A 27,936-nucleotide genomic window follows, 5' to 3' on the forward strand; every position below is an offset into this window, starting at 1 on the left:
CCTTAAGGCTTTGCCGGTCGACACCCTGTCTCCCACGCGAATTTGGCGGCCTCTTCCTGTGATTATGAGGCTATTGGGGTGAGGAGTCCTGCCTTGGAGGAAGATCAACCCAAGCCTGGTAGGAGGTTTGAAGCGGATACTCCCCTCTTTGAAATTTCTCGGGGGCAGTGTCAAACGGGCCAAGACCAGACCCTGAAGTAAGAGAACGCCATCTTGTCGGTGGCTAGTCTGGCCCAGGACTACATTTCCCAGAGTTCACGGCGGCCCAGCTTTACGTCTCACTTGACGTCGTGGCGAGATCGTTAATTCCGCAGAGACCCGGACGCGACCAAGGGGAGGCAGAAGGTGAGGGGTCTGGGAGTCCGGGGCGGGGACGGGGCGTGTCCAGAGCCTTGGGTTTGTGCGCGTTGGCGGGAGCGGGCTGAGAATGCGCGATTCTGAATGTGTCTTTGTTGTGTCATGGTGGTGAGCAGATTGTGTGTGTGTGTGCCTTAGTAGGTGTGAGACTGTGACTGTGTATAAGGGTGTGGAGGTGTCTATGATTGTGTGATTGTATCCTTATGTGTCTTAAAAGTGGATATGTGGTTATGTTTATGTGACACTGACCATTTGCGCAGCCCCAAGTGTGGGTGTGAGGTGCCTGTGACTTAAGTGCTCTGGCATATTGTGGCCTTGGACAGTGATAACCTCACCCTTTTCCTGTAACACCTGGCTTGGGCATAATGTCGTTTCCTCTACCTTTCCTCCCTGGTGTGGGAGGATTGGGCGATAATCCTTTGAAAATGCCTTGGTCCCGCATGATTGCTTTTTTTTTTTTTTTTTTTTTTTTGACTCTTCTCCAAGAAACATGTTGGGAGGAGAAGGAAAGAATTGCTGTCGAACATCCAAAATTCAAGTTCCCCGTGCATCACGTTTTCTTCTTTCCCTGAAATCAGTATTGTTTTTCGTGATGTATGTTTTTAAAAAGCAAAAACTTCAGCCAAATAAATTTGAAGATTAATTGGCTTTATTCAACAATTCATGAATCAGGCGACATCCTGTCCAGCAAGTAGAGAGGTATTCACTCCAAAGAGTTGTACAAAATGGGAGGTTTTTGTAGGAATTAGGAGAGTGGGGCAAGGAAATTATTAGCAAAAGAAAGGATTGTTTTAGGCCTGGATATCTTCTTTTAGGGGAAGGGAATGGCAGGGGGCTTATCATGCAGATTACCTCACTAATGCTAATCAAGAAATTTCACATTGTTAGTTTAAAAATCACATTCTTGAGAGAGACTGAAACTGGAATTAAGTTTCAGTTCGCTGTTGTAGGGGCAAATGACTTCATTTTGGGTTTGTTATTTCTTAACGTGCTTTTCTTTCCTTCTTCTGAAACTTCTTGCCTAACAAAGACACCACCCCACCCCCTCTCCAGTATTTGCCATAGGAGTAAATTACTGGGTGCCCTGGAGGTGAATTGAAAGGCTTATACCCTCCATGCTCCCAGCACAGCTAATGTTTATCCAAAATTTTTCAAAGTTTTCATCTTGAATTAGCTTTAGACTTAAAACTGTTGCGAAAGTAGAATTCCCAAATACTCTTAACCCAACTTCTTCATATGTTACCATCTTACATAATTACAGTACATGATCAAAACCAAGAGATTAAGACTGATACAATATTTATAACTAATCTACAAACCTTATTCCAATTTCATCAGTGTCCTTTAGTGTCCTTTTTCTAGACAAGGATACAGTCCAGGATCATGTGTTGCAGTTAGTTGGTAACTCTCCTTAATCTTTGATCTGGCACAGTTAATCTTTGTCTTTCATGAGCTTGACACTCTTGAAGAGAACTGGTCATTTATTTTGTAAATTCTGCAATGTAGAATGTTCCCCAATTTGAGATTGTCTGATACTTACTCATAATTAAATTCAGATTATGCAGTTGAGGGCCGAATACCCCAAAAGTGATGTGTTAGTGCATCTAATTGGGAGACCCATTAGATCAATTTGTGTCATTGTTAGTGGTGTTAACTTTAATTTGCCAGGTTTCTCCACTGCAAAATCACTCTATTATAATTAATGTGTCTTATGGAGAAATATTTTAAGTCTTTATAGATATATTGTTTGTCATCCTACTTCCACAATTATCCATTGATAATTCTTGCCTGAAAATTTATTACCAGGTATTTGCCAAATGGTGATTTTGTTTTGGTGTCTGTTATTCCGTCTACACTTAGTAATTAGAATCCTCTCAGAAGTAGATTTACCTTCTCCCCATTTATTTATTTACTAAATTACGTAAATATAGTCTGAATTTTTTTACATACTATAGATTATAATCCATTACTGCCAACTATTTTATTGCTCAAATTGTCCCAAATTTGGCCATTGGGAATCCCTTCGGGTTGACTCCTGTGTCCTTTCAGTGTGTCCCCTTTATTTACTTTTTTTTTCTTAGTACTTCCTTATTTTCTTGAATCACAGGAGGTTCCAGTTTGATACTATACCTTTTCAGCCCCAGTCCTGGAATCAGCAAATTGCCCAGGGATCATTGACTCCTTTTATTAGAAAATTGTATTTGGAAACCAAGATTAGATGTGCTCATTGCTACTGGGATGTAATTGCCAGTTGACTTGACCAGACGTGAAATATATGCATCTGTATCGACACATCTGTATCTATGTATGTATACCTGTATAGATAATCTGTGATTTTATACGATATCTCCAATTCCAGTTCAATCATTTGAACTGGGTTCTTCTAGCCTTCTCCATCTCCTTTTCTGTAACTCCTCTCTCTGACAGTGAAAAACTTGGCTCTCATTAACTACAATATTTTTATTTGCTCAGTCTTGAGTAGAAAGTAGTTTAAGAATTGCTAACCCAAATACACATACAGTTCTTTTTGCCTTTAGTTTTACAGTTCATAGTAAAAATACAGTCCCCCCCCAAAAAAAATGAAAAATACAGTTTTTCTTACATCTTTCTGTATGATAATGTTACTCATTTATAATATACATAGGTTCAACATCCTGGTTGATTTTAATTATTTTTTGAGTATGTGAGACATTAACATATTTCTGAAAGTCAGAATTAGATCAGTACTCAGTAACTCCTCCATCATTCCTTCTCTCCCAATCCCATTTCCTCATTCTTTCCACAGTGTTCTCAATCACCCATTGTAGGTAACCAATCTCAGTTTGTTGGAGGTTTTTATGATTAAATATACATAACAAAATTTACCATTTTATCTATGCTGTTCAGTAGCATCAAGTCCATTGACATTGTTGTGCAGCCATTACCATCATTCATCTCCAGAACTTTTTTCATCTTCAGAATCTAAAACTCAGTGGAGGAGGACATAGCTCAGTGGTAGAGCTCATCCCTAGCGTGTACAAGGTCCTGGGTTCAATCCCCACTACCTCCATTAGACATAAATAAACAAACCTAATTAACTTCCCCCCAACAAAAATTTTTTTTAATTAAAGATAAATAAAAATAAGTATTTTTTAAAAGAATTTTTAAAACCCTGAAACTATACCCATTAAACAGTAACTCCCTTTTCCTCCCCTTCCTCCAGCCCCTAGAAACCACCATTATGCTTTTTTATCTCTGAATTAGACTTTCTAGGTACTTCACTTAATTGGAATCATATGGTATTTGTCCTTTTGTGACTAACTTATTTCACTTAGCATTATAGCTTCAAGATTCATCCATATTGTAGCATGTGTCAGAATTTCCTTTTTAAGTCTGAATAATTTTCCATTGTACATGTATTACTACATTCTATTTACTGGTATCAATGAACACTTGGGTTACTAACATCTTTTGTCTATTGTGAATAATGCTGCTATGAACATGGGTTTACAAATATCTGTTCAAGTCCCTGTTTTCACTTTTGGGTATGTATCCAGAAGTTGAATTGCTGGATCACATGGTATGTTTACTTTTTTGAGGAATCACCATACCGTTTTCCACAACTGCCCTATTTTACATTCCCAGCTGGCAGTGCACAAGAGTTCTCTGCATCCTTGCCAACACTTGTTATTTTCTGCTTTTTAAAATAATAACCATCCTATTGAGTGTGAAGTAGTATCTTATGTTGTGGTAGAAAAACACTCCTGAGTCTCAGAGGTTTACAAAATAACTTTTTATTTCTCGCTCATGCTGTGTGTCCAGTGTGCATCAGCATAGGCAGGGTCCCAGCCCAAAGGAGGCTCCATCGTCCTGAGCTGTACCATCTGACAGGCACAGCCTCCTCTAACAAAGATTAGAGAATTGTGCAGTCTTTCCAGTGCCTGAGGCTGAAGTGACACCCATCACCGCAGCTCATGTTCCCATTGGTCAGAACCAGTTTACGGTTCTGCCTAACTGCAGGGGGCTGGAAAATGTCCAAAAGGAAAGACAGACAGCACAATGGCGAAACGTTAGTAATTAAATCAGCAGTGTCTACCACACTGGCTAAGACCTCTTTCTTCTTCAATGTGTAGGAAGTTGCTTCTGCTTCTGTAAATTAGGTGTGAATTACAACTATTTTTGGAGCAAGAAGACATCTTGAATGGTGGAGAGAGGTTGACAAGAGGCGCGTGCACAAGTGAGTGAGGAGACCAAGGACACAGGAAGCCTTTTGTATGAAAACTCACCTCCTCGGTGGGAAGTTAGGAACTTTAAGTTATTATTTGAGAACACACTCCTCAAAGGCTCTAGAACCATGGAGAAAATAAAGCTCCTTCAGCATACAAGTTCCCAAAGGCACCTCACTGTTCCTCATATCACTCCATTCATACTTCCTTTTATAATCTATCCGCACCCAGGAGGATGGGGTTACTTGTATTATTTATGATTGTAAAACATATGCTTAAGGTAAAACTTGAAAATATAGAAAAATAAAGATTCCCCCATAATTGTACACCTAGAGACAAATCTAAAAATTTAATTGAAAATCCTTTCAGTCCACTTTCTGTGCATATACACATGCATATAGATATTTTTCCCATAAAAATAAGTTTACACTACACATACCATTTTATTACCTACCTTATTCACCCAGAGTTGCTTGTTTAACATCTTAACATTGACAAAGATAGGTATCATTCTTTTGATGGCAAGTGTTTCCATGGTGTGAATATGTTATCGTTTATTTATCACGTATCACTGACCTTCTGTAGAATATTTAAATTCTCTCCATGTTGTTTCCATCGTCAACTATCTCCATCGCATTCTCCATACTCACCTTTTAGATAGAGTCTCAGATACAGAATTACTTCATCAGAGGATATACAAGGCTTAATTTCTGCTAAGTTGCCTGGTTGCAAGTACGTGTCCAGCTCTAGTCTACTATATGCTATGTCTGTTTCCTCACATCATGCTATTATGAAGTGTCATCATATCTTTTAAATCTTTGCCAAACTGGTAACTGTAAAATGTTTTTTCCTTATTGCTTTAACATGCATTCCCTTCATTACTAGTGAAGTTTAAAAACTTGTTTTAAAATCAATATTTCTTTTTTTTTTTTTTAATATTGTTTGTGGGGCAGGGGGAGGTAATTAGGTTTATTTATTTTTAGAAGAGGTGCCAGGGATTGAACTCAGGACCTTGTGCATACTAAGCATGCGCTCTACCACTTGAGCTACACCCTCCGCACTGAAGTTTAGAAACTCTTGATTGGTTGATAAGCCACTTTATCATCTAGTGAATGACCCATGCATATCCTTTGCTCATTTATCTAAAATCACTGCTTTTTTCCTGAAAATTTAATTTGAAAAGCACTATCCAATAAGTATTTTTGTCGTTTATCTGTGAGTTAAAGACATTTTTTTTCCCATTTTATCATTTGCCTTTCATTTTGATTTTAGTATTTGGGGGTAGAATTTCTTAAATCTTCTCAAATAGATTTTTTTTTTTTCTTTTTGATTTTCTGCCTTGTATGTTATGTGCCCACAAAATATAAATATATTATATTTGTTTGAAATACTTCTACAGCAATTTAATTTTTATATTAACTGTTTATCAAATTAGAACTTTTTGACTTACGACCACAAAAAATAGGGTGAGAAATTGCTACTTTGATAAATTCTTAAAGTTTTCGTTGTGATCTTGCACATTCATTGCAGAGTTTGAGTGCCTCCCATGCAGTATTTTATGTCCTGAGGGATTAATAATGAACAAAACCAGCAAGATTTCTGCTTTGAAGTTTAGTGGGAAGAGTCAAATAATTGACAAGCAAATATATAATGTAATGTTTAGTAGCACTGAGTGCTATAAGGAAAAATAAAGCAGAGAAGGCTAGAGTGGATGGCAAAGAGTAATATTTTAATAGTTCGGTCATAGAGGTGACATTTCAGAGGAAATCTTCATGAAGGGAGAAAGTGAGCTCTGTAGCTGTCTAGAGGAGCATTCCAGAAAGAACACAGAAAGCCTCCAAAGGGAACACTGCCTGGTGTTGTATGATGAGTTCTGAATAATCCATGGACATTTCAGAGTAACGAAGAATTTCAGGATCGTTACCAGGATACCTTTAGGGGTGGCCCTTTGTGAATTTTTATAAGCACTCATGGATTCTTTTGAATTTAAAGATTCAAGTATTTAATTTCCTCCGGAAAATCTTCTTTTATTCACTTTTCTTCCTTGTTTTCCTGCAGCTGTTCTGTTTTATTCTCCACTTTTATACATGTTTTAGGGCTTCTGAATCTCTCTTCCATATCACTGACCTTTATTTTCGGATTTCATTTCTTCTGTGTCTTTTTCCCTCTGAATTCTGAGATGTTCTTTTAGGCTCCCCCCCCTCCCCGATTTCTAACACATCTGGTTCCTTCTTGTCTAATAATTCTTAGAAGAAATTACTACTTGTCAGAATTGTGTCCTGTGGCAAAGCGCTTACAAAAGGTTCCATTTTCTTTCTCCCGTTAACCCCTGACTCTCTTAATTGGCCCCTTTCTATTTAGGGATTTATTGTTCCTTCCCCCATTGATGGCAGTAACCACAGGGAGGCAATTTACTCTGATGGAAACTTCTCTGGGCAGTAAAATAGAACACTTGGGTTCTTGTCCCACCCAGTGTGGCCTTGGGTGAATCTCCTAACCTCTCAAGTATTTTAGCTCCTCTTCTGTATAATGTGGGGAATAAAGTCAACTTTATTTAACTGACAGGGTGGCTATAAGAATAAAACTACACGTAAGTGTATATGAATGGCACCACACACTAGAATCCTGGGGCTCATTCCTGTACCTCGGTACTAGGCCTTCCCTAGGGATGAACTAACTATCTGAAGTTCTGTAATTCAGCTCCCAATTCAGCGTCAATTCAGTTGGGTGCTGGATCCCATCCGCCCCCTCCTACTCAAGATCTCTGCTCCTGTGCAGTTGTCTCCTGTGTCCCTGCCTTACTCATTTTTCTCCATCACTATAAAACACACTGTAATTTCTCCCACATTCAGAATAACCCTACCTGGATTCCATATCCACTTCTAGCTCCATTTCTCTCTTCTTTTCAGCAAAACTCTTTGAAAGGACTGGCTGTTCTGTCTCCACTTCCTTTTCTTCCATAATCTATTGAACCCACTCCAGCCAAGCTTTTGTGTCCTCTGCTCTAGAGAATCAGCTTTCGTCAAGACTTCTAAGGATCTCTAATGCCAGATCCAGCAGACAGTTCTCATTCCGCATACCACTCGACCTTTCAGTAGCACCTGACTGTTGTCCTCACCTTCCTTCTTGGTATCCTTTTCTCATTGGAGCCCCCCCAGGCTCAAGTCTTGGACGTCTCCTCTTCCTTACCTTCACTCCCTCTGTGGGCAGTCTTATCTAGTATCAGAGCTTTCAATATCAGCTGTACATCAGTAACTTCCACTTTTACATTCCTACATTTGGACTTTCCCCTGAACTCCAGGATCAAATGTCTAATGGACACTTGGCACTTCCACTTGGATGTATAATAATCATCTCAAGTATTAAGGTGAAACAGAACTCATAATTGGTCCATCAAACCTGCTGCTCTCACAGTCCATTGTGTTAAAAAACGGCAGCTTCATATTTCTAGTCGCTCAAGGCAGAACCCTTAGCATCCTCTTGTTCTCTCTTTTTTCTTTTATACCTAAAATCAGCAAATCCTGTCAACCCTACCTTCAGAGAATATCTAGAATCTGATTTTGGCTCGTGTTACCTCCCCTGCCACCATCCCACCCTAATGCGAGCCCTCCTCACCCCTTGCCAGGATTCCTGCAGTAACCTCACTGGTCTCCCTGCTTCCCCCTTGTCCTCCTAGTCCATTTCCCTTGAGTGATCCCTTTAAAGGTAAATCAGATTATGCCATTCCTTGGCTTAAAATGTTTCAGTGGCTTCCTGTCTTACTCAAGAGTTTTTACCAAAGTTCTCACAATGGCCGACAAGCCCCCTGTGACCCAACTTCCATCTCCCTTGTTGACCCTCTTTTTCCTGCAAACCGCATTCCAGCCTCTCTAGTCTCCTTCCACTTTGTCGTCAAAGAAAGCCTGTTCTTGCCTTGAGGACCGAGGACTTTGTAGTTATTGTTCCCTTGGCTAGGACTGCGCTTCCCATAGACACCTGTGTAGCTCACACCCTCCATTCTGTCTGTGCTTACACATCACCTTCCCAATGAAAAGCCTTCTCAGGCTGCCCTCCACTCCCCCAACGCTCCCCATCCCCTTGATCTTTTTTTCTCCATGAGAATTTGGCCACTTGACATATAAATAGGAATATCAGCGTTACTATATCAATATTTGTTATTGTCTCTTTCCATTAGAACATGAGAGCCACTGGGACAGGGACTGGATTTGTTAACTTCCTTACATGTAGAACCATGCCAGTTGAGGTGGGAACTCAGTAAATGTGAAAGAATTCCTGACTCCTCTTTCTTTCTCTGTGTCCATATCCAGTTAGATGCCAGAGCCTGTTGATTTTACTTCTCTGCACCTTGAATTCATCCTCTTCCTCCTCATTTCCACTGTCACTGTCCTGGCTGAGGCCCTTTGTTGACTTGGGAAAGTACAAGCACCATTCAGCTGATCTCCCTGACTCCAGTTCCCCTCCTCCCCAATAAAATAATCTGGCCATATGGGCCCTGTCACTTCCTTCTTTAAATTCTTCAGTGGCCTTCCATTCATTAATGGGTGAAAACCAAATTCAAATGTATTCAGTCAGTATTCGTTGCTCACCTTTATCCTTCAGTTACTGTGGCAGGTGCCAGTTACAGAGATGATGAGACCTGGTCCTTTCCCTCATAGTTGCTAATTTCATTCATACATCTTCGTTTTCCAGCCCTTAGTGTCATCAGCATTTTCTTTCTCTAGATTTTAGAGTTAATTAAACTTAAATTAATTAAAGTTAAATTAAAAATTCAGTTCCTCGGTCATACTGGCCACACTGCAAATGCTTAGTAGCCACATGTGGCTCATGGCTATGTAATTGACAGTACCGGATAAAGAGAGTTTCACTATCACGGGAAGTTCTGTTGGACAGCACGGTTTAGACCTTTCCCTAAACTCTACAAGTCATTCCCACTTACTCTGTGCTCTCCAAATCCACCGTATACTTTTGGTCCTCTGTTTTTGCCACTGCTCTTCACTGTGCTCAGAATGCTTTTCTCTCCCTTTTCTGTTTAAATTCTCTGATTTTTAGATCTCAAATCGTATTCTATAATGTAGAGGAAATTTTCCTTGACACCACCCCACCAGTGATTAAACTAGTCTTCCTTCAGACCCCCCACCATGGGTAGCTGCTTGCACCTCTAACTAGAACCAGCTTTACTGCCCTCCTTAAAACCCCTGAGTTCTCATTACCTTGAGGTAGGCCGAACTCCACACAACTCCAGCCTCAGCAGCTGCCAGCCAGTGAGGAAGTGCTGTTCTGCAGGGAAGCAGCAGTGGGGGGCTTAGAAGGAAAGTAAAGAGTTTAGGGCCATGAGGCTTCCAGAAATCAAGTTTCCCCTTGGGTCAATACTCTGGATGTGCAGGTATTCTTGTAAGATGCCTTTATTACTGTGGTTTTCTTGCTCCTGTCTGGTGAGTACAGCTAGGGGCTTTGATGGAGCCTCTGGTGTGGACAGCCTGGCCCCTTTTTGGACTTTGAAGAGGCAAGTAGAGGTGCCCAAGAGGTTTTGCCAGTTGAGCCCAGAGAAGCTGGAAGACTTTACTTAAGGATGTCTTTTCGGCCAGGTTTGGCCTGCACACATATGCTGTTCTCCTAGCCTGTAGGCACTGTCCTTGTCCTTAAGGTGTAAAGTCTGAGTGAATCTGAGTTGTGATCCTTCCTGTTGCAGCTGCAAAGGAAGGCCTACTTGGAACAGGTAGGAGATGTCCAGGCCCCATCTAGGGTATAGATTAGCATCAACAAATGGGGGGCTGTCCAGGCCAGAATCCCTCCTGCTGAGGTGCTTGGATTCTGTGTCAGTGCTGGAGCACATCCCTGCCTTGGAGCCATCTTTCAGTTCCCTAGGGTTTGGAGAGGGGCTGGGTTTTGTTAACTCTGAAGTCTTAGTATTGGTGTCATGTGTTGGGACAAGGGGAGGGGAGAGGGAGCAGAGCAGGGACACTGGAGGTACAGTTGTTTTAAGCTCATCTGTTTAGGCGTGCTGTGGCAAGCTGGTTTATGAGAGATCTGTCCCTTCTCCCCCAACTCTGCTTTTTCAGGACTCTGCCTTGTTCAAGAGAAGAAGCTCAAGAAATCCAAGCGGGTTAGGTAGTTCTAAAAGCCATGACCCAGGTAAGTTGAAATTTCCTCTATCCTTGAAATAACGTCTTATCAACATTTGTGTTCTTTATCCTGAAACTTCCCTGTCTTGCTGAGCCCCATTCAGTAACCTGCTCCCAGTGCCTCTATTCCAGGGAATGAGGGATGGTGCCCCACCGCCCTTGGTGGCCCTCTCTTCTCCAACGGTTTCCACATATGTGCTCAGTGCTCTTTCCAGAGCACGGATGAAGCAGAAAAATGTTCTTTTTTAATAGAGGTACTGGGGATTAAACCCAGGACCCTGTGCATGCTAATCACACACTCTACCACTGAGCTATACCCTCCCCACCAGAAATATGTTCTCTTGAGAGAAATGTAAGAGCCACCTTTATAAGAACCATGGTTGAACAGAGCTGCAGATAAGATAACTTTGATCTTTTCCATTAACCCAGGTAGTTTCCTTTTTTCTTCTATTTTTAAATGTCACCCCCTCTTTAAAAATCGTAAAACATTTCACACTATCAAAGAATATAAACAAAAAAAATCTATGACGTATATATGGTATAAAGAATAATAAAATGAGTATTGATATATTCATCACCCAGATTAACATACCATCTAAGCCACCTTTACACCTTCCCACAGCCCTTCCCATATTGCATTACCATTCTTGCCAGTGTTAATGACTGCTTTTAATTTTGTCTATTGGTACTTTGAGTCTTACAGTACTTTTACCATATATGAATGCATACTAAACAGTATACTGTTGAGTTTTCTGTTTTTAAATTCGATTTACAGTTATTACACTCTATATTTTTTACCAGATTTTTTTCACTCAACACAATGTGTTTTCAAATCATTCACGTTAAATTGTATAGCACTCGATCAGCAGGTCTTAAAGTGTGGTATAGGAAGACTTTGAGATCCTTTCAGGAAGTCCGGGGGTCAAAATTACTTTTATAATAGTATTAACATGTTATCTGCCTTTTTCACTCAACTCTAAACAGTGTATAGTGGAGTTTCCCAAAAGCTACATGACATGTGTTATCCCAACAGATTGAACACCAAAGTTGTGAAAATCTAACTCTTTCATTCAGCCTGTCATTAAAGAGATTTGCAAAAATGTAAAACAATGCTACTAAATTCTTCTTTATTTTGATGTTATTTTTCATAAAATGTATATTATTTATGTTACTATATAACAGGTTTATTATTGGTTGTCAAATAAATTAATATTCTTTAAATTTATCACTTTTAATTTCTAATATGGTATATATTGATAGATATAACCAGCATTCACAAAAGTTCTTTGAGGTCCTCAGTAATTTTAAAAGCTTTATTTATTGTGTATATATAATTCACATACAATGAAATTCACCCATATAGGTGTATAGTTCAGTGGTTTTTAGTGTATTTGCAGAGTTGTGCAACCATCAGCACAATCCATTTTAGAACATTTACATCACCACCCAAAAAAAAATCCTGTTTGTGTTAACTGTCACTCCCAAATCCCCCTCATCCGCTGGCAACCACTAATTTACTTCCTGACTTTAGGGATTTGCTGATTCTGGACTTTTCATGTAAAGGGAATCATATACTATTTGATCTTTTGTGTGTGATTTTTTTTTTTACTTAGCATAATGTTTTCAAGTTTCATCCATGTGTTAGCATGCATCATACTTGGTTCATTTTTATACCAATCAATATACCGTGAATACGTATAGACCACATTTTGTTCATCAATTTATCAGTCTATGGACATTTGAGTTGTTCTGTTTTTGGCTGTCATGAATAACGCTGCTATGAACATTGGCGTATAACAGTGTTTTTAAGTGGACATATGTTTTCACTTCTCTGTGCCTGGGAGTGGAATTTCTGGGTAACATGATAACTCTGTGTTTAACATTTTGAAGAACTGTCAAAACTTTTCCAGAGTGGCTGCCCCATTTTACATTCCTACCAGCAGTGTAAGAGGATTCCTTCTAGTTTCTCCTCATCTTCATCACTATGTATTATTTTGGTTTTTTGATAATAGCCATCCTAATGGGTATGAAGTGGCATCTTATGGTGGTTTTGATTTGCATTAGTGATTTGATTAGTGATGCTGAGCATCTTTTCATATGTTTATTGGCCATTTGTATATCTACTTTGGAGAAATGTCTCTTCAGATTTTTTGCCTAGTTTATAATTGGGTTGTCTTCTTATTACTGCGTCATAAAAGTTCTTTATATATCTCTGGATTCAAGTCCCTTATCAAGTATACAATTTGCAAATATTTTCTCCCAATTGTGGGTTGGATTTTCACTTTCTTGATGGAGTTATTTGTAGCACAAAAGTTTTTAATTTTGATGAAGTTTAATTTATCTTTTAGTTCTTTTTTGTGTTGGTGCCACACCTAAGAAACCATTGCCTGAGCAAGGTCATGAAGTATACTCCTATGTTTCCTTCTAAGAGTTTTATGGTTGTAGCTTTTACATTTAGATCTATGATCTATTTTGAGTTAATTTTTATATATGGCTTGAGGTGGGGTCCACCTTCTTTGCATGTGGGTAGCCACTTGTCCCAGCACTATTTGTTAAAAAGACTAATCTTTCCCCATTAAATTATCTTAGTTGATTTAACATGTAGTAGTCCTTAGGGAGCTGGTAGAGACGATGCCGTTCTTCCGAGAGGTTTTGCACCTAGGAGTGTTCTCAAATTCAGCACACTTTAACTTTTCTCCTGGGGTTTCCCCCAACTGCATGAATGATGTTACTTTGAATTCCAGACTTACTTGAGAGTAGGCCTTTCGTTATAGACTGGCAGAGGCAAGATTATTGGTAGTGATAGTACTATCATCAGTAATAATCCTTTTTTTTGTAACTGGAGTGCAGCAGGTTCCTTGTCCCTCTTTTCCAGCCAGGTTTTTGTTGGAACCCACCATTTCACTGAGGGATTAGCTCTTCTAGGATGCCAGCTTTAAGTGAGGGTCACGGGTTCACATCGCAGTTGGTATGTGTCCCATTTCCCAAAGCATTTCCTAACATATTTGCTTATCTCTCTGGGTTCAACTGTGTGCGTGTGTGTTAAAGGGTCTGTGGGGGCTGTTAGAGATTTGAGAGACTTTAGGAAATCTATCAGCTAAGTTGTGTGGACTTTGTTTGAATCCTGATCTGAACAAACCAACTGGAAAAAAAAATTTCTTTTGAGAAAATTGGGATTTTCTGAAATTTGAAACTTGATCTGGAAATTATTGTTAATTATATTAAGTATGATAATAATATTCTGGTTATTATGGCTTTTTTAAAAAGTAATCTGTTAGATACTAAAGTATTTGTGGGTGAAATAGTACAATGTTTGATATGTGGGATTTTCCTCAAAATACACCAGGAGCAAAAAACAGAAAGGAAGAAATGAAACAAGATTTGCAAAGTCTTTTCTTTATTTTTAATTTAAGTATAGTCAGTTACAATGTGTCAGTTTCTGGTGTACAGCATAATATCCCAGTCATGCATATGTATATACATATATTCATTTTCATATTCTTTTTCATTAAAGGTTATTATAAGATATTGAATATAATTCCCTGTGCTCTACAGAATAAATTTGTTTTTTATCTGTTTTTATATATGGTGGTTAACATTTGCAGATCTGCTAAGTCTTGTTAAACTGTTGAAGCACAGTGTTGGATTCATGGGGGTTGTGAGACTATGCTCTGTACTTTGTGTATTTTGAAAACTTTTTGTAACGAATTTAAAAAATAAAAGTCATTTCGTTTACTAGTAATTCACGGGCTCTTTCAGGGATTGGTGACCTTCAGGGATGTGGCCGTAGAGTTTTCTCAGGAAGAATGGAAGTGCCTAGAACCCGCCCAGAGGGACTTGTACAGGGATGTGACTTTGGAGAACTTCGGTAACTTGGTCTCACTAGGTAAGGACATTGTATAATACAGGAGCAGCCAGGAAACAAAGCCTCCAGGGGCTACCTTTAGATGGAAAGGGTAAAAGGAGGAAGCACTACCACCGGAAGGGGGTGAGAGCTGGAGTCACGAAGGGCCAGCTGGCAGCAGCCCTAGAAACCAGGGTGCCTGGGCCAGAGGAGGGGTGAGAGGTTAAGAGATGTCCTGAACTCTGTCTCTTCCTGCCCGCTGACCTCCTACTGATGCTTTCCATCTACCAAACCCAGTGAGAAATGACAGGGCCAGGGTAATACAGTCCTTACAGGTAAGCTGTCTGAAGCACAGAGCCGGGCACGGAGCAGGGCCAGGAATAGCGAGGAATGGCTTAGGGGGATGGAGAGGGCAAATGAAAAATAAAATTTCTGGTTGCTTCATGGTGAATTTCTAGGGAGACTTTAAGTTTCTGGCTAGGTTTCTGCTCTCTGTTTCCAAGGGAACTGTTTTGTGCTTTGTGGAAGCGGAAATGGGTAGTTCCATTGGCACCGCCATTTCCCATCCTTTGGGCAACCTTCACAGCTTCCTTCATGTAGTTGTCTCTCTTCCTTGGTGACCAAAGGACTGGGTTTGAATTTTGGAACAGCACATTAATGCCCCATTTCTTTTCCTATAAACAGGACTTTCCATCTCTAAGCCCGATGTCATCTCCTTACTGGAGCAAGGAAAGGAACCCTGGTTGATTGCAAACGACATGACAGGACCATGGTGCCCGGGTGAGTGAGGCAATGGCAGGAGGTCATTGGGAATAACAGCCAGCGAGTCAGTCAACTCATAGCAGTAACCTTAGTTGTTGTCAGGAAACTCTCTTCAAAGCCCTTCCAAAAACTGAGGAATAAAAGCCTAAGACATGAAGACATGAAAAGCAAAGACCTTGCAAACATCAGCTTCCAAGGGAACCTTGCCCTCATCCCCATTAATTCCTCTCTGTTCTTCTCTCATATTTTCCTCCCCTTTCAAACAGAGACGTGCCCCCTTCTTGCCCAGTCGCAGCCGTTTTACCTGGGCTTTGGATCCTTTTTTTCTACAAGTGTCTTAATTCCTTTAAAAAATACTTATTTTCTTAAAACAGCTTCTCACTTTACCTAATTCATTTACTCTCTTAACTTTTGAGAGGTGAGGATGTGTGGTGGCTGAGGGAAGACTCTGGAATCAGATTTTCTGAGTTCACAACCAGGCTCTGCCACTTACTAGATCTGTAAGTTTAGGTAAATTTCTTAAATTCTCTGTGCTTCAGTTTTCTCCTCTGCAAATGGGATAAAAATAGCACCTTCCATGTACAGTTATTGTGCCTTTTCATGACTTAATATGTGAAAATGCCCAGTACAATGCAGGCAATATTGACCACCAAATAAATGTTAGCAAGTGTCAGTAATTGGCACTTGCTGGACCAAATTAGAGCCTTTGAATACATAGTTATCAGTTACCCCCTCCTGACTTCTCTGTATTGTTGTCATTTATTTTCATCTGGGATCACTTTTTTCTCTATCTGAAGAACACCCTTAAGTGTTCCTTTTGTGTGGGTCTGCTGTTGACGGAATTCTCTGTTTTCGATCACATGAAAATGTCTTTATCCTGCCTTCTTTCTTGGATAGGCAGGATATTTTTACTGAGTATGGAGTTCAGTGTAGCCCAAAGAAGAACTCATTCCACTGCCTTTTCTCTTCCAGTGTTGTCAACAAGTCAAGTTGTTCCAGTTCTGGAAAATGTTCCACATATATTTAAAACTAGTGTTCTTTGGATGGGGGTGCTCACCTCTTTATAACCCTGTTGATGATATGATTTAGAGTCTGCTTATCCTTTTAACTTTCTCTGTACTTGTGCTATCAAATCTGAGAGCTGTTTCTTGTGTTATGTATTTTGCTACATTTTACATTTTTATAAAGGTGAAAAATAGATCCTTGTTTCAAATTGTGTTCTTACCAGTACAGTCCATCCTTCATTTTCACACTTAGGTACTTTTAACCTTGAATTCTATTTTTTTCTGATATTAATATCAAATGCCCTGTTTGTGTTAGTTTAAAAAACTACGATGTATCTTTGCTTATCCTTTTAAAAAAGTGATTGCCATTTTAAGTGTGTCCATTGTAATCAGAATTAGTTGCCTTTCTTAATCAAGCTGAGATTCCTTGACTTAGATAGAATTTAATCCATTCTCATTTATTGTGATAATTAATGTGTTTTGATCCTGCCATTTTATTTTACATTTTCTGTTCCTAATTCTTCTTACCTTTTCTACCCTCAAGCAATTTTGAAGTTGTACTTCCTATTGCTTTATAATAGTCTTTGACTTTAAGAAACATGCTTAAACCTGTATTTCTCTTCCCAAGACTGAAATAGAATTTTTTTCTTTTTAGTAAAGTTTTTTAAGAAATATTTTTATTTTGAAACAACTTTAGGTTTATAGAAAATTTACAAAATTATTACAGAGAATTCCCATGTACTCTTCACTCAGCTTTCAAAGGTTAACATTTTACATAACCATCGTACAGTTATCAAAAACAGGAAATTAACACTGGCACACTGTTAATAACTAATCTACAGATCTCATTAGAATATTATTGGGTTTTCCCCAGTGTCTTTCTTCTATCCCAGGATCCAGTCCAGGATTCCACACTGGATTTAGTTGTTGTGTCTCCTTAGCATCCTCCCATCTGTGATGGTTCCTTTCATGACCTTGAACCTTTTGATGAGTACTTTTTTGGAGACTGTCTCTTACTTGCCTGATAGTTTCTCACAATTAGATGGAGATTCTGCATCTTTGGCAGGAATACCACAGGAGTGATGTTGTATCCTTCTCTGGGCATCACATCAGGGTTTACCTCGGGTTGATATGGCTTATTACTGGTAGTGTTAACCTTGATCACCTTGGTTAAGGTGTCTCTCATGTTTCTCCCTTTTCCAATTGTAATTGTATCTTGGAGGGAGATACTTTGAGACTGTATAGATTTACCATTTCTCCTCATTTTGCCCACTGGTTTTAGCATCCACTGGTGGATCTTATCTGTAACAGTTAATGCAGTAGTGCTGCCTAGTGTTGATTTTCTATGTCCCTTATTGCTTCTACATTTATTAACTGGAATTTTTCTGTAAGAAAGGGCTGACCATTTACTCAGTGATTTGTTTCTATCAGTATGGGCTACTTATTTATTCTTGTATTCTATGAATTACAGTCCAAATTTATCATTGCTTATTTTGTTGTTCATATTGTTCAAGCTTTGGCCATTGGGAACACCTACAGGTTGGCTCCTGGGTTCTTTTGGCATGCCCTCATCCTTTTTTGACTACTTCCTTATTTTCTGGTACTTAACATTTTCTGGGCTCGTGTTGTATTCTTCATGCCTCATCCCTGAAATCAGCTATTCCTCAAAGGACTCCTGGTTTCTTTTATTGGATTAATAGTGTGAAAATAGTATTTTTGAATGTCTTTTTCTGAGCAAAGACAGACCTGAAGACTTTACTGTATATAGTATGACTCCACTGAACTTCTTTATTTTGTTGCTAGTAGGCCCATTACTGTTTATTCCAAAACAAGTATTAGGATCGTTCACAGAATATTTGGTTGGTGTGTTTTCTAAGTCCTTGTAGTTCTTGGTGGGAGAGTAGGGGACTTTTAAAATTAGATTTTTAAAACTTGTGATAAACATTACACAAAATTTACCTGTTTTTGACTATTTTTAAGTATACAATTCACTGGCATTAATTACATTCAGTGTTGTGCAGCCATCATCACTGTCCATTTCCAGAACCTATTCATCCTCCCAAACAGTAACTCTGTACCCATTAAACAGTAACTCTCCATTTCCCCCACCCTCCTGTCCCTGGTAACCTCTTTTCTTTATGTCTCTATGAACTTAACAATTCTAGGTACCTCGTGTAAATGTAGTCATGCACTTGTGTATCTGACTTCTTTCACTTAGCATAGTATCTTCAAGTTTCATCCATGTCGTAGCGTTTATCAGAATTTCATTACTTCTAAAGGCTGAGTAACATCCCATTGTATGTATGTACCACATTTTGCTTATTCATTCCTCTGTTGATAGATACTTGGGTTCTTTCTACCTTTTGGCTGCTCTAAGCATTGCTGTATAAGTATCTGAGTCCCCGTTTTCACTTCTTCTGGGTATGTACTAGGAATGAAATTGCTGGATCAGCTGGTAATTGTATGTTTAACTTTTTGAGGACATTTCTCAGTTTTTAAGAGCCTTTTATATACTGTGAAGATCATCCCATTATCTGTGATATAAGTTTCAAATACTTTCTCTGTCATTTGTCTTTTCACTTGGCCTTTGGTGTTTTTTGTTGACATTGCACGTTTTTTGTTTTGTTTTTCACCTTTACACAGTGGGATTGATCAGCCTTTTCTTTTGGTGCTTTTGGATTTTGAGTCATTGTTTCATTGTTAGAAGGCTTCCCTAAACCTAGTTTATAATCTAGTAATTAGATGATTATTATTAAAAATAACCTAGTAATCTACATGTTTCCTTATAGTATTTGTCTGGTTTCTATTTTCTTTTAACATTAAAACTCTATTCAGAGTTTATTCTGGTATATGGTAGCATAACATATGGATCCAATTTTATTTTTTTCCAAATGACTATCTAGTTGTCCCAAATTATTTATTATAAAAACTATCCTTTTCTCAATACTACTCAGTGATAAAAAAGAATAAAATGCCATTTGCAGCAACATGGATGGACTTTCACTTCATTCTAAGTGAAGTAAGCCAGAAAGAGAGAGAAAAATACCATATGATATCACTCATATGTGGAATCTAAAAGTAAAAATAGAGGGAGGAAGGTGTAGCTCAAGTGGTAGAGGTGCATGCTTAGCATGCACAAGGTCCTGGGTTCGATCCCCTGTACCTCCTCTAAAATAAATAAATTACGCCCCCTCCAAAAAACTAAAAAAACAGAACAGAAACAGACTCGCAGACATAGTAAACAGTCTTATGGTTACTGGGGGAAAGGGGGTGGGAAGGAATGAATCTGGGAGTTTGAGACTTGCAAATGATAACCATTATCTATAAAAATAAATTAATAAACAAATTTCTTCTGTATAGCACAAGGAACTATATTCAGCATCTTATAGTGGCCTTGAATGAAAAAGAATATGAAAATGAACATACGTATATGTGTGTGTGTGTGTGTGTGTGTGTGTGTGTGTGTGTGTGAGGGAATGGGACACTGTGCTGTACACCAGAAATTGACACGTTGTAACTGACTATACTTCAGTAAAGGAAAGGGAGGGGAAAAAAACTGTCCTTTTCTCCTTTGAGATACCACCCTTATAATACATTCAGTTTCCATATAAACTTTAGTCTTATTTCTGGCCTTTTTATTGTGTTGCGTTGGTCTGTCTTTAGAATCCAATATTTATTCATCTAACAATCCATTATTAAAAGCCTACTGTGTGCTAGGGTTTGGTGACCATGGCTAGTGAGAAAGGCATTACTTCTGCCATCAGGGAGATAAGAAACCAAATAATCAACAGATAAGTAAGTAAATGGAACTCTTAAGTGCAACTGAGAGAAGTGTTATGACAATAGGACCCATATGATGTGGGAGAGAGAATCCAGGTGTACGCTTAGGGTTGTCAGTCTGAGAGCTGTTGTGAAAGTGTGAGTTTTAACCGGAGACCTGAAGAGAAAAGTAGCTGTACAAAGAGCCCCGGGCAGGATTCCTGATAGACAGAAGAGGCTGATGAGCGGCCTGAGATGGAAAACACCTAGACTGATTCTAGATGCTCAGAGGAGGCCTGTGGTTCGTTACATGGGGAGGAAAGGGGAAAGTGCTCCCAATGAAAATGCACTGTCCTTGGTTGAGCTAGAGCGACAGAGTGACAACAGAGACAAGCAGGGGACCCTCTTTTCCAAGAACCGGTGAACTGTGGCATTGAATTAGGATTTATTCAAAGTGCGATGGGGAGGCTGTGAAAAAGAGATTTTCATTTTGATTGGCAGCAGCATCAAAATGTTAAAAATATAGATGCCTTATTTATATGAAATGCCCTGAACAGGCAAATTCAGAGACAGAATTAGTGGTTCTCTGCCACTGGTGATTGCCAGGGGCGGGAGGGAGTGGGGAGTGGCTGCTTAATGGGCGGCCAGGTTTCCATCTGGAGTGATGAGAGTGTTCTGGAACTAGACAGTGGCGATGCCTGCGGGACACTGGGAATGTACGGCAGACCACTGAGCTGTATACTTTAAAATGGTCAAATGGGAAATCTTATGTGAATCTTACCTCAATTAAAATGCATGTATTACTTTTAAAATATGTATGTAGAAATGTCTGTACACACGTTCCTTGACCCTCTTCTTGTACGTTCTGACTCAGTGTGGGGTGGTTCTTGGACATTTGTTTTGTTAAAAGGCTTCCTGGATGATTCTGATCTCTCCTAATTGAGAACCACTGGTTTGGGGAGGGTGTAGCTCAGTGGTAGAGCGCATGCTTATTAGCATGCACGAGGTCCTGGGTTCAATCCCCAGTACCTCCTCTAAGAATAAATAAATAAACCTAATTACCTCCCCCAACCAAAAGAAAAAAGAACCACTGGCTTAACTTGTTTTCTTTCTCCTTTCTGGCACCATATGAGCCATCATATTTGTGCTTTTGTGTGCTTTTAGAAGTTGAATGGCAATATTTGAGACTTACACAAGCAATTCATCTATTGTGGTTATAATTTTCACTTTGTCTCTCTAATCTGCTGTAGAATTTCTTTATTTCTCTTAAAAGAGAACAAGTTGCATGTACTTTTTTTCCCCCCCAGATTTGGAGTCCAGGTGTGAGAAATTTCTACAAAAAGGTATCTTTGAAGTAGAGTCATTCAATTGGGAGCTAATGGAAAACCTTAAATGCTGTGATTTTGAGGGCTCCAGTTTCGGAGATGACTGGGCATACAGAGGCCAGTTTGAAAGACAACAAGTAAATCATGAGTGCTGTTTCAAGCAAGTGAAAATTGCCTATGAGAACATGCCCACTTTTGAGCATCATATGTCCCTCCCCCTACGGCACAGCAACAAGACTGGCGAGAAGCTGATAGAATGTCATGAATGCGGGAAAGCCTTCAGCCGTGGCTCACACCTTATTCAACATCAGAAAACTCACACTGGTGAAAAGCCCTTTGAATGCAAAGACTGCGGGAAGGCCTTTAGTCGTACCTCCCACCTTGTTCAACATCAGCGAATTCATACAGGTGAGAAACCTTATGACTGTAAGGACTGTGGGAAGGCCTTTGGTCGCACTTCAGAACTCATTCTGCATCAGAGACTTCATACGGGAGTCAAACCCTACGAGTGTAAAGAATGCGGAAAGGCCTTCAGACAGCACTCACAACTTATTCTGCACTGTAGAACTCATACAGGTGAGAAACCCTATGTATGCAAAGACTGCGGCAAGGCTTTTATTCGTGGTTCACAACTTACTGTTCATCGGAGAATTCACACAGGGGCTAGACCCTATCAGTGTCAGGAATGTGGGAAGGCCTTTAGACAGCATTCACAGCTTACTGTCCATCAGAGGATTCATACTGGGGAGAAACCCTATGAATGTAAGGAATGTGGAAAGGGCTTTATTCATAGCTCAGAAGTTACTCGACATCAAAGAATTCATTCTGGGGAGAAACCTTACGAATGTAAGGAATGTGGGAAGGCCTTCCGACAGCACGCACAGCTTACACGACATCAGAGAGTTCACACTGGTGACAGACCCTACGAGTGTAAGGACTGTGGGAAGGCCTTTAGTCGTAGTTCATACCTTATTCAACATCAGAGAATTCATACAGGAGACAAGCCCTACGAATGTAAGGAATGTGGGAAAGCCTTTATTCGTGTTTCACAGCTGACTCACCATCAGCGAATCCATACCTGTGAGAAACCCTATCAGTGTAGGGAATGTGGAATGGCCTTTATTCGTAGTTCACAACTTACAGAACATCAGAGAATTCATCCTGGTATCAAACCTTATGAATGTAGAGATTGTGGGCAGGCCTTTATCCTTGGCTCACAGCTCATTGAACACTACAGAATTCATACTGGTTAGAAAGCCTTCATATGGAATCCACGCCTGACTCAGTATTAGATAATGCTTAATGTAATGTGATTATTGGCAGAGAACCTTCATTTGTCACTTTCCATTATGGAACATCAGATAACCCTGATGAACGCAGAAGAAAATTCAATAAATGTGGGAATTTTTTTTTGCCTCACACTCACTGTTTACTAAGCATCAGAGAGTTTATATGGAAAAAAAAGTAATATGAATATAGAAAAGCCTCCTGTTACCACTTAAAGTGTGTTAAACTTCTGAGAACTCCCAATAGAAAATGACCCTCTTAAAATATTTTGTGAATGTGCCTTTCGCCATACACCTTACTTAACATTATCTCATTTCCACCAACTACTGACTGTATAGCATTGGGCAAATTACGCAATGTCTCTGTTCCTCAGTTTACTTATTTTTAAGCAGTAATAATTATACCTACCTAATAGAGTTTTCACGAGGACTGTCAGATATTTTATATAAAGCCTATGCTCAATAAATATTAGTTATTGTCAATAACAGTATTACTTAATAGTAATATTTAAGTAGTAATAAACTTAAGGCGTGTGAGGAGAGCCTTATGAATGTATCAAATATCAAAAAGCCTTGTTAGGATGATTCATTCTGAAGAACAGTAATAAAGTGTCATTATCATGAGAAGGTCTTCATTTTTAAAACATTAAAAAAATTTTTTTAATGTTATAAATTTTGAAGATTAGAAATTAACAAAAGAGTAGCAAAAAGAAATCTGCCCATTTAGAAATCTAAAAACACCTCCAAATATAACTACATCTCAAGAGAATCAAAACTAAAATTACAAACTAGAAATGAACAGGGAGTGAATTCTGCATTTCAAAACCAGTTCAGTGTAGCCAAAGCTAAACTCTTGTCAGAACCCAAGGACTGAAGGTAGGGCCTTTGTTCTACAAATACAGATCTCCAGAACCTACTCATTGCCAGTAACGTGCTAAACACATTAAATGAATGAGTAGTCAACTCTAAAAGTTAGGGGGGGGGGTATATAGCTCAATGGTAGAGCACATGCTTAGCATGCATGAGGTCCATTTAAAAGTTAGTTAATTAATTAGCCTAATTACCCCCCAAAAAAAAACAAACAAAAAAAGAAATTACCACATAAACCCAAGTCAACAGTAAGAATGATTATTAAAATAGAAAAGGAAAGTGGGGGACGGTAATAGCCCAGTGGTAGAGTGCATGCTTAGCATGCACGAGGTCCTGGGTTCAATCCCCAGTACCTCCATCAAAAAAATAATAAAAATAAATAAATAAGGAAACCTAATTACCTCCCCCAGAAAAAAAATTTTAATAATAATAAAAATTAAAAATTAATTTAAAAACCCAGCAAACTTAATCTAAAGGTTGTTTACTTAACAATATAATAGACAATTGACAACTCTGATATAAAAAAGGTATTTAGGATTATGAATGAGGAAGGGGTGGATTTTTATTTTAATAGCTACTATGCATGACTTTATTCTAATATATTTAGGAATCTAGAGAAAAAATGGATTTTTACAAAAATATCAAAGTTGATTCAAGAAGATGTGGGATTTCTGGAAAATCAATGGTTATAGAAGGACATGAAAAGTCATCAAAGCTCTGTCCCTTTAAAGAAAACAATTTAACCTACAAAAACTTTAGGGAATAGATAATCCCTGAGAGGAGCTTACCAGTTCATCTTCAAGGCTAAATAAAATTATTATTAAAAACTCAACATGGATAGCTCCTGAAAATCAAATCATAGGTGATTATCACTTGTGAAGATAAATATAAATGAAATTTCTGCTACTTTAATCCAATCTATTAAGATTAATTTTAGATGAACAGTCTGGAATTGCGTCCAGCGCAGCTCGGGACCCTGTCTGAGGACGGGCGACACAAGACTTAAGAGACAAAGTAAAGAGCAAAGATGGGACCAGGCGACTCAAGATCTCATGGATCCAGAGTGCCGAAAGCCTGGTGGACATCATATTTACTAGGAGTATAGAGCTCAGAAAAAAATGTGATCAAAGAGGTGGGGTTTAGATATTCCATGCGATAAGCACTAAATTCTGCTTGCTGGTTAACTGATTAATTTCAGGCCCATCCCTTCCAGGAACAGTCACCCTCCTGGGGGTATGCAAAATTTCTGAGTCTATCCTGTTATTGCCTCCAGGACATCTCAAGATAGCAAGTACTTCCCCTAGGTTCAACCACATGCTTTCATGCCTGAACAGAGTTCTGTTAATGGATGATCTGGCTTCCAAGACCGTCCATTGTTTCACCCTAAGGAAATATCTGCCCTCCTTCGTGCCCTTATGGTCAGTCTCAGGATCGCTCACCACAAATTTTCTTTAGCATAATCCGTGCTATAGATCATCTACTGCGCAAAACATAAAAACAAAGCAAGCATGTGCATTTTAAGCAAGCAAGTGTGAATATAATATTTTAAGATCATGGAAATTTAGGAGTGGCTTCTTTTCTAGCTGCTTGTAGTCTAGCAGCTTGTTTTCTGGCAGCTTGTTTCCCAGCGTGGAATGTCATCTATTTTGGATTAAATATCTTTTCAGAATTTTGATACTGTAACTCCAGGACGAGACAATGATGGGGAAAAGAGCCTTGGTCCAGCTCCAGGGATATCCAGATCAGGGCTTGTGAATGAATCTGAGAAATCTTAAAAAAAAAAAAACAAAAAAAAACAGATCCCCTCAGCCCTTGTGGCAGGCAGTCAGCATCTGGGGCAGAGGACATACTGCACCCATATGCCGCTCAGTCATCCTGAGTGTTCAGTAAAAGCACCTGCATTTTCTGCACATGCCACAGCCTCCAAAGGGTGAAAGCAATGTTCTGGATGTGCTTTTTTTTTCTTTTAATGGTTTAACGATTAGAATCTACCGCTGGAGGGGCTTAAAGCTATGAAATTAAAAATTACCACTCTGAATAGTTAAACCACTAGGTACAAGGTAAAAACTTTCAAGTTAAATTTTGTTTACAGGCATAAGTGAACCTCCACACCATCTCTGCCCCTTCCCACCCTGTTACCCTTTATTTAGCAATTACTGCTATCAAGTTCTTATATATACTTCCTGATTTCTCTGCTTAAGTACAGATGTAGACGTAACACTCTATAAAAATGTTTTACGTAAGTGGTAGCAAATTCCTATACATTGCTATTTTTGCTTATCCGTACACATTAAAGACTGGACCATATCAATACATATAAACTGCCTTATTCTTTTTAACAGATGCATAGTATTCCATATGTGTGTTTCATAATTTATTTAACCTTATCAATTTAGTTTTTTATTATTTTTGCTCTTTCAAACAATCCTATAATAAATATCCTTGCCCATACATTATTTTGTATATGTGTGCTGTATCTTTAAGATGAATTTCTAAATGTGAAAATGTTAGATCAAAATATGTACACTTTTAAAAAACTTTCTATTCTCACAGAATCATACAGTGTACCCCAGGGCCTGTGTGACCGGCTTCAATAATTTATCAGCTCATGGCCAGGCTTGTTTTATCTGTATTTCCAGCCACTCTCCAACCTCCATGTTATTTTTGAAGTAAACCCCAGATACATCATTTCATCTATAAAAATTTGTATATACCTGTAAAATATATCACAACTTTAGAAAAGACATTCCACCTTTAAAAAATTGACAATACTGCCTTAATGCCATTACATATCTGACAGCCAGTGTTCCAATTACTAATTGTTTATTAAATGTCAATTTTTAAAAAGTTTTCAGGATCCGAATGTCCACAAATTGCAGTTGCTTGTTAATGTTTCTTAAGTCTCAATCTATGCATTCTCTTTCATCCTTTTTTTTTCCCCCACTGGCAATTTTTTGAAGAGACTAGTTTGTTTGCCTTGTAGAGTTTCTCAGAGCTTTGTTTTTGCTGGCTGCATCCCCTCGGGTAGTTTAACCTGCTCCTCTTCCCTTGGTATATCTTATAAGTTGGTCATTATCTACAGGCACGATCAACTTTTTTGTTGTTGTTAACACTGAGAGACATACTATTCAGATGCCTTTGTTATGGTGTTAGCAGCCATTGATGTTCAATTGATAAATCTGTTTATTAGGGGTTGCAAAATGATATATTATCTCTTCCTTTATTAACAAATATTTTTATGAAGAAAAACTTCTTTCAACTACTCTTTGGTTACCCATGTTACAATAAGGAAAAGCAGGATAAATGCTTCTTTCTTTCTCTTTATTGGTTTGCAAAATAATGACTTGGTTCCCGAGCATTCTGGCATGGTAACCAGTGAGCTTGGGGGACTGTGTGTGTGAAGCATGTGCAGTATGTTTAAGTCCGTTTAAGCTGTACTTTCACTGATGCTCGAATTGTTCCGTGCTTAGTATGTGGCATCCTCTTCCAGTTGCTCCTCTGTTCTTTTTTTTTTTTTTTTTTTTAATGGAGCTACTAGAGATTGAACCCAGGACCTTGTGTATGCTAAGCATGTGCTCTACCACTAAGCTATACCCTCCCCACTCCTGTGTCCTTTTGATATGACCCCACTAGTCTGATCACTGTCTGCCACAACAGGATGTTCCAGGCTCATCTTGTTCATTTCCTACCTCCCACCTTGAAGTAGCCATTTTCCAAGGAGTCCTCTTTCCTTTTGGGATTTTGGTACTTTCCAAAATGGTATTTGCAAACCACAGTTGGGTCACTAGGACTGCTTCATTCTCCTGGTTGGACATTTTTTAGATAAACATACATTTTAAGCCATTTTATACACATTGCTCAAGTGCCTTCAGGAAGATTATGCATCTGAGTGTCTGCCCACTTTAGAAGAGATCCCAAAGCACCACATTCATCTAACCTTGAGAAAACATCACTGATGGGTGAAAAGTTGCTTTTGTTTTCATTTGCATTCCTTTGATTGATTTGTTCATGTATTTGTTGACCATTGGTGTTGCTTTCAGCATGGTACCTAAAATATAGTAGGTGCTCAATAAATATTGTGAGTTGAATAAGTCCATTGTAAGTTCATATCCTTTATTCATTTAATATTGAGGTAGTCATATTTTTCTTACTTAAAAGAGCTATTTTTGAAAGGAATAAATATGTATAAAGTTCCTAGTACAACGTCTGAAACTCACCAAGTGTTAGTTCCCTGCCTTGTTACTTGCCTGCATCGTCATTCATGTCTGACTTGGCTTATTTTTCTACTTTAAGATAAAGGAATTGAGAGTCAAAGAGATTAAGTAGTTTGTGCAAGGTGTCTTAAGTGGCGAATCCTAATTTCAAAGACAAGGGCAAGACAGGATAGGATAAAGGTCCATGT

General features: G+C 38.8%; 1 protein-coding gene and 1 non-coding gene across 3 annotated transcripts; both read left to right on the plus strand.

Moving 5' to 3' along the window:
- The first annotated feature begins 43 nt into the window (after positions 1 to 43).
- On the plus strand, positions 44 to 25,985 carry ZNF565 (zinc finger protein 565). 2 transcript variants are annotated; one of them, XM_032488092.1, is made up of 6 exons: positions 44 to 345; positions 2,465 to 2,662; positions 10,622 to 10,694; positions 14,444 to 14,570; positions 15,213 to 15,308; positions 21,361 to 25,985. In XM_032488092.1, the coding sequence occupies exons 3-6, from the start codon at positions 10,686 to 10,688 to the stop codon at positions 22,629 to 22,631; spliced, it is 1,503 nt and encodes a 500-aa protein (XP_032343983.1). In that variant the 5' UTR covers positions 44 to 345; positions 2,465 to 2,662; positions 10,622 to 10,685; the 3' UTR covers positions 22,632 to 25,985. The 2 variants fall into 2 exon arrangements, with proteins under 2 accessions (XP_032343983.1, XP_014414488.1); XM_014559002.2 differs by lacking the exon at positions 2,465 to 2,662.
- Positions 21,013 to 21,087, plus strand: TRNAN-AUU. Its single transcript has one exon. It is a non-coding gene; the product is annotated as a tRNA-Asn (tRNA).
- Positions 25,986 to 27,936: the final 1,951 nt, after the last annotated feature.

The sequence above is a fragment of the Camelus ferus genome, chromosome 9, assembly GCF_009834535.1.
Source record: "Camelus ferus isolate YT-003-E chromosome 9, BCGSAC_Cfer_1.0, whole genome shotgun sequence".
NCBI classification, from domain to species: domain Eukaryota; kingdom Metazoa; phylum Chordata; class Mammalia; order Artiodactyla; family Camelidae; genus Camelus; species Camelus ferus.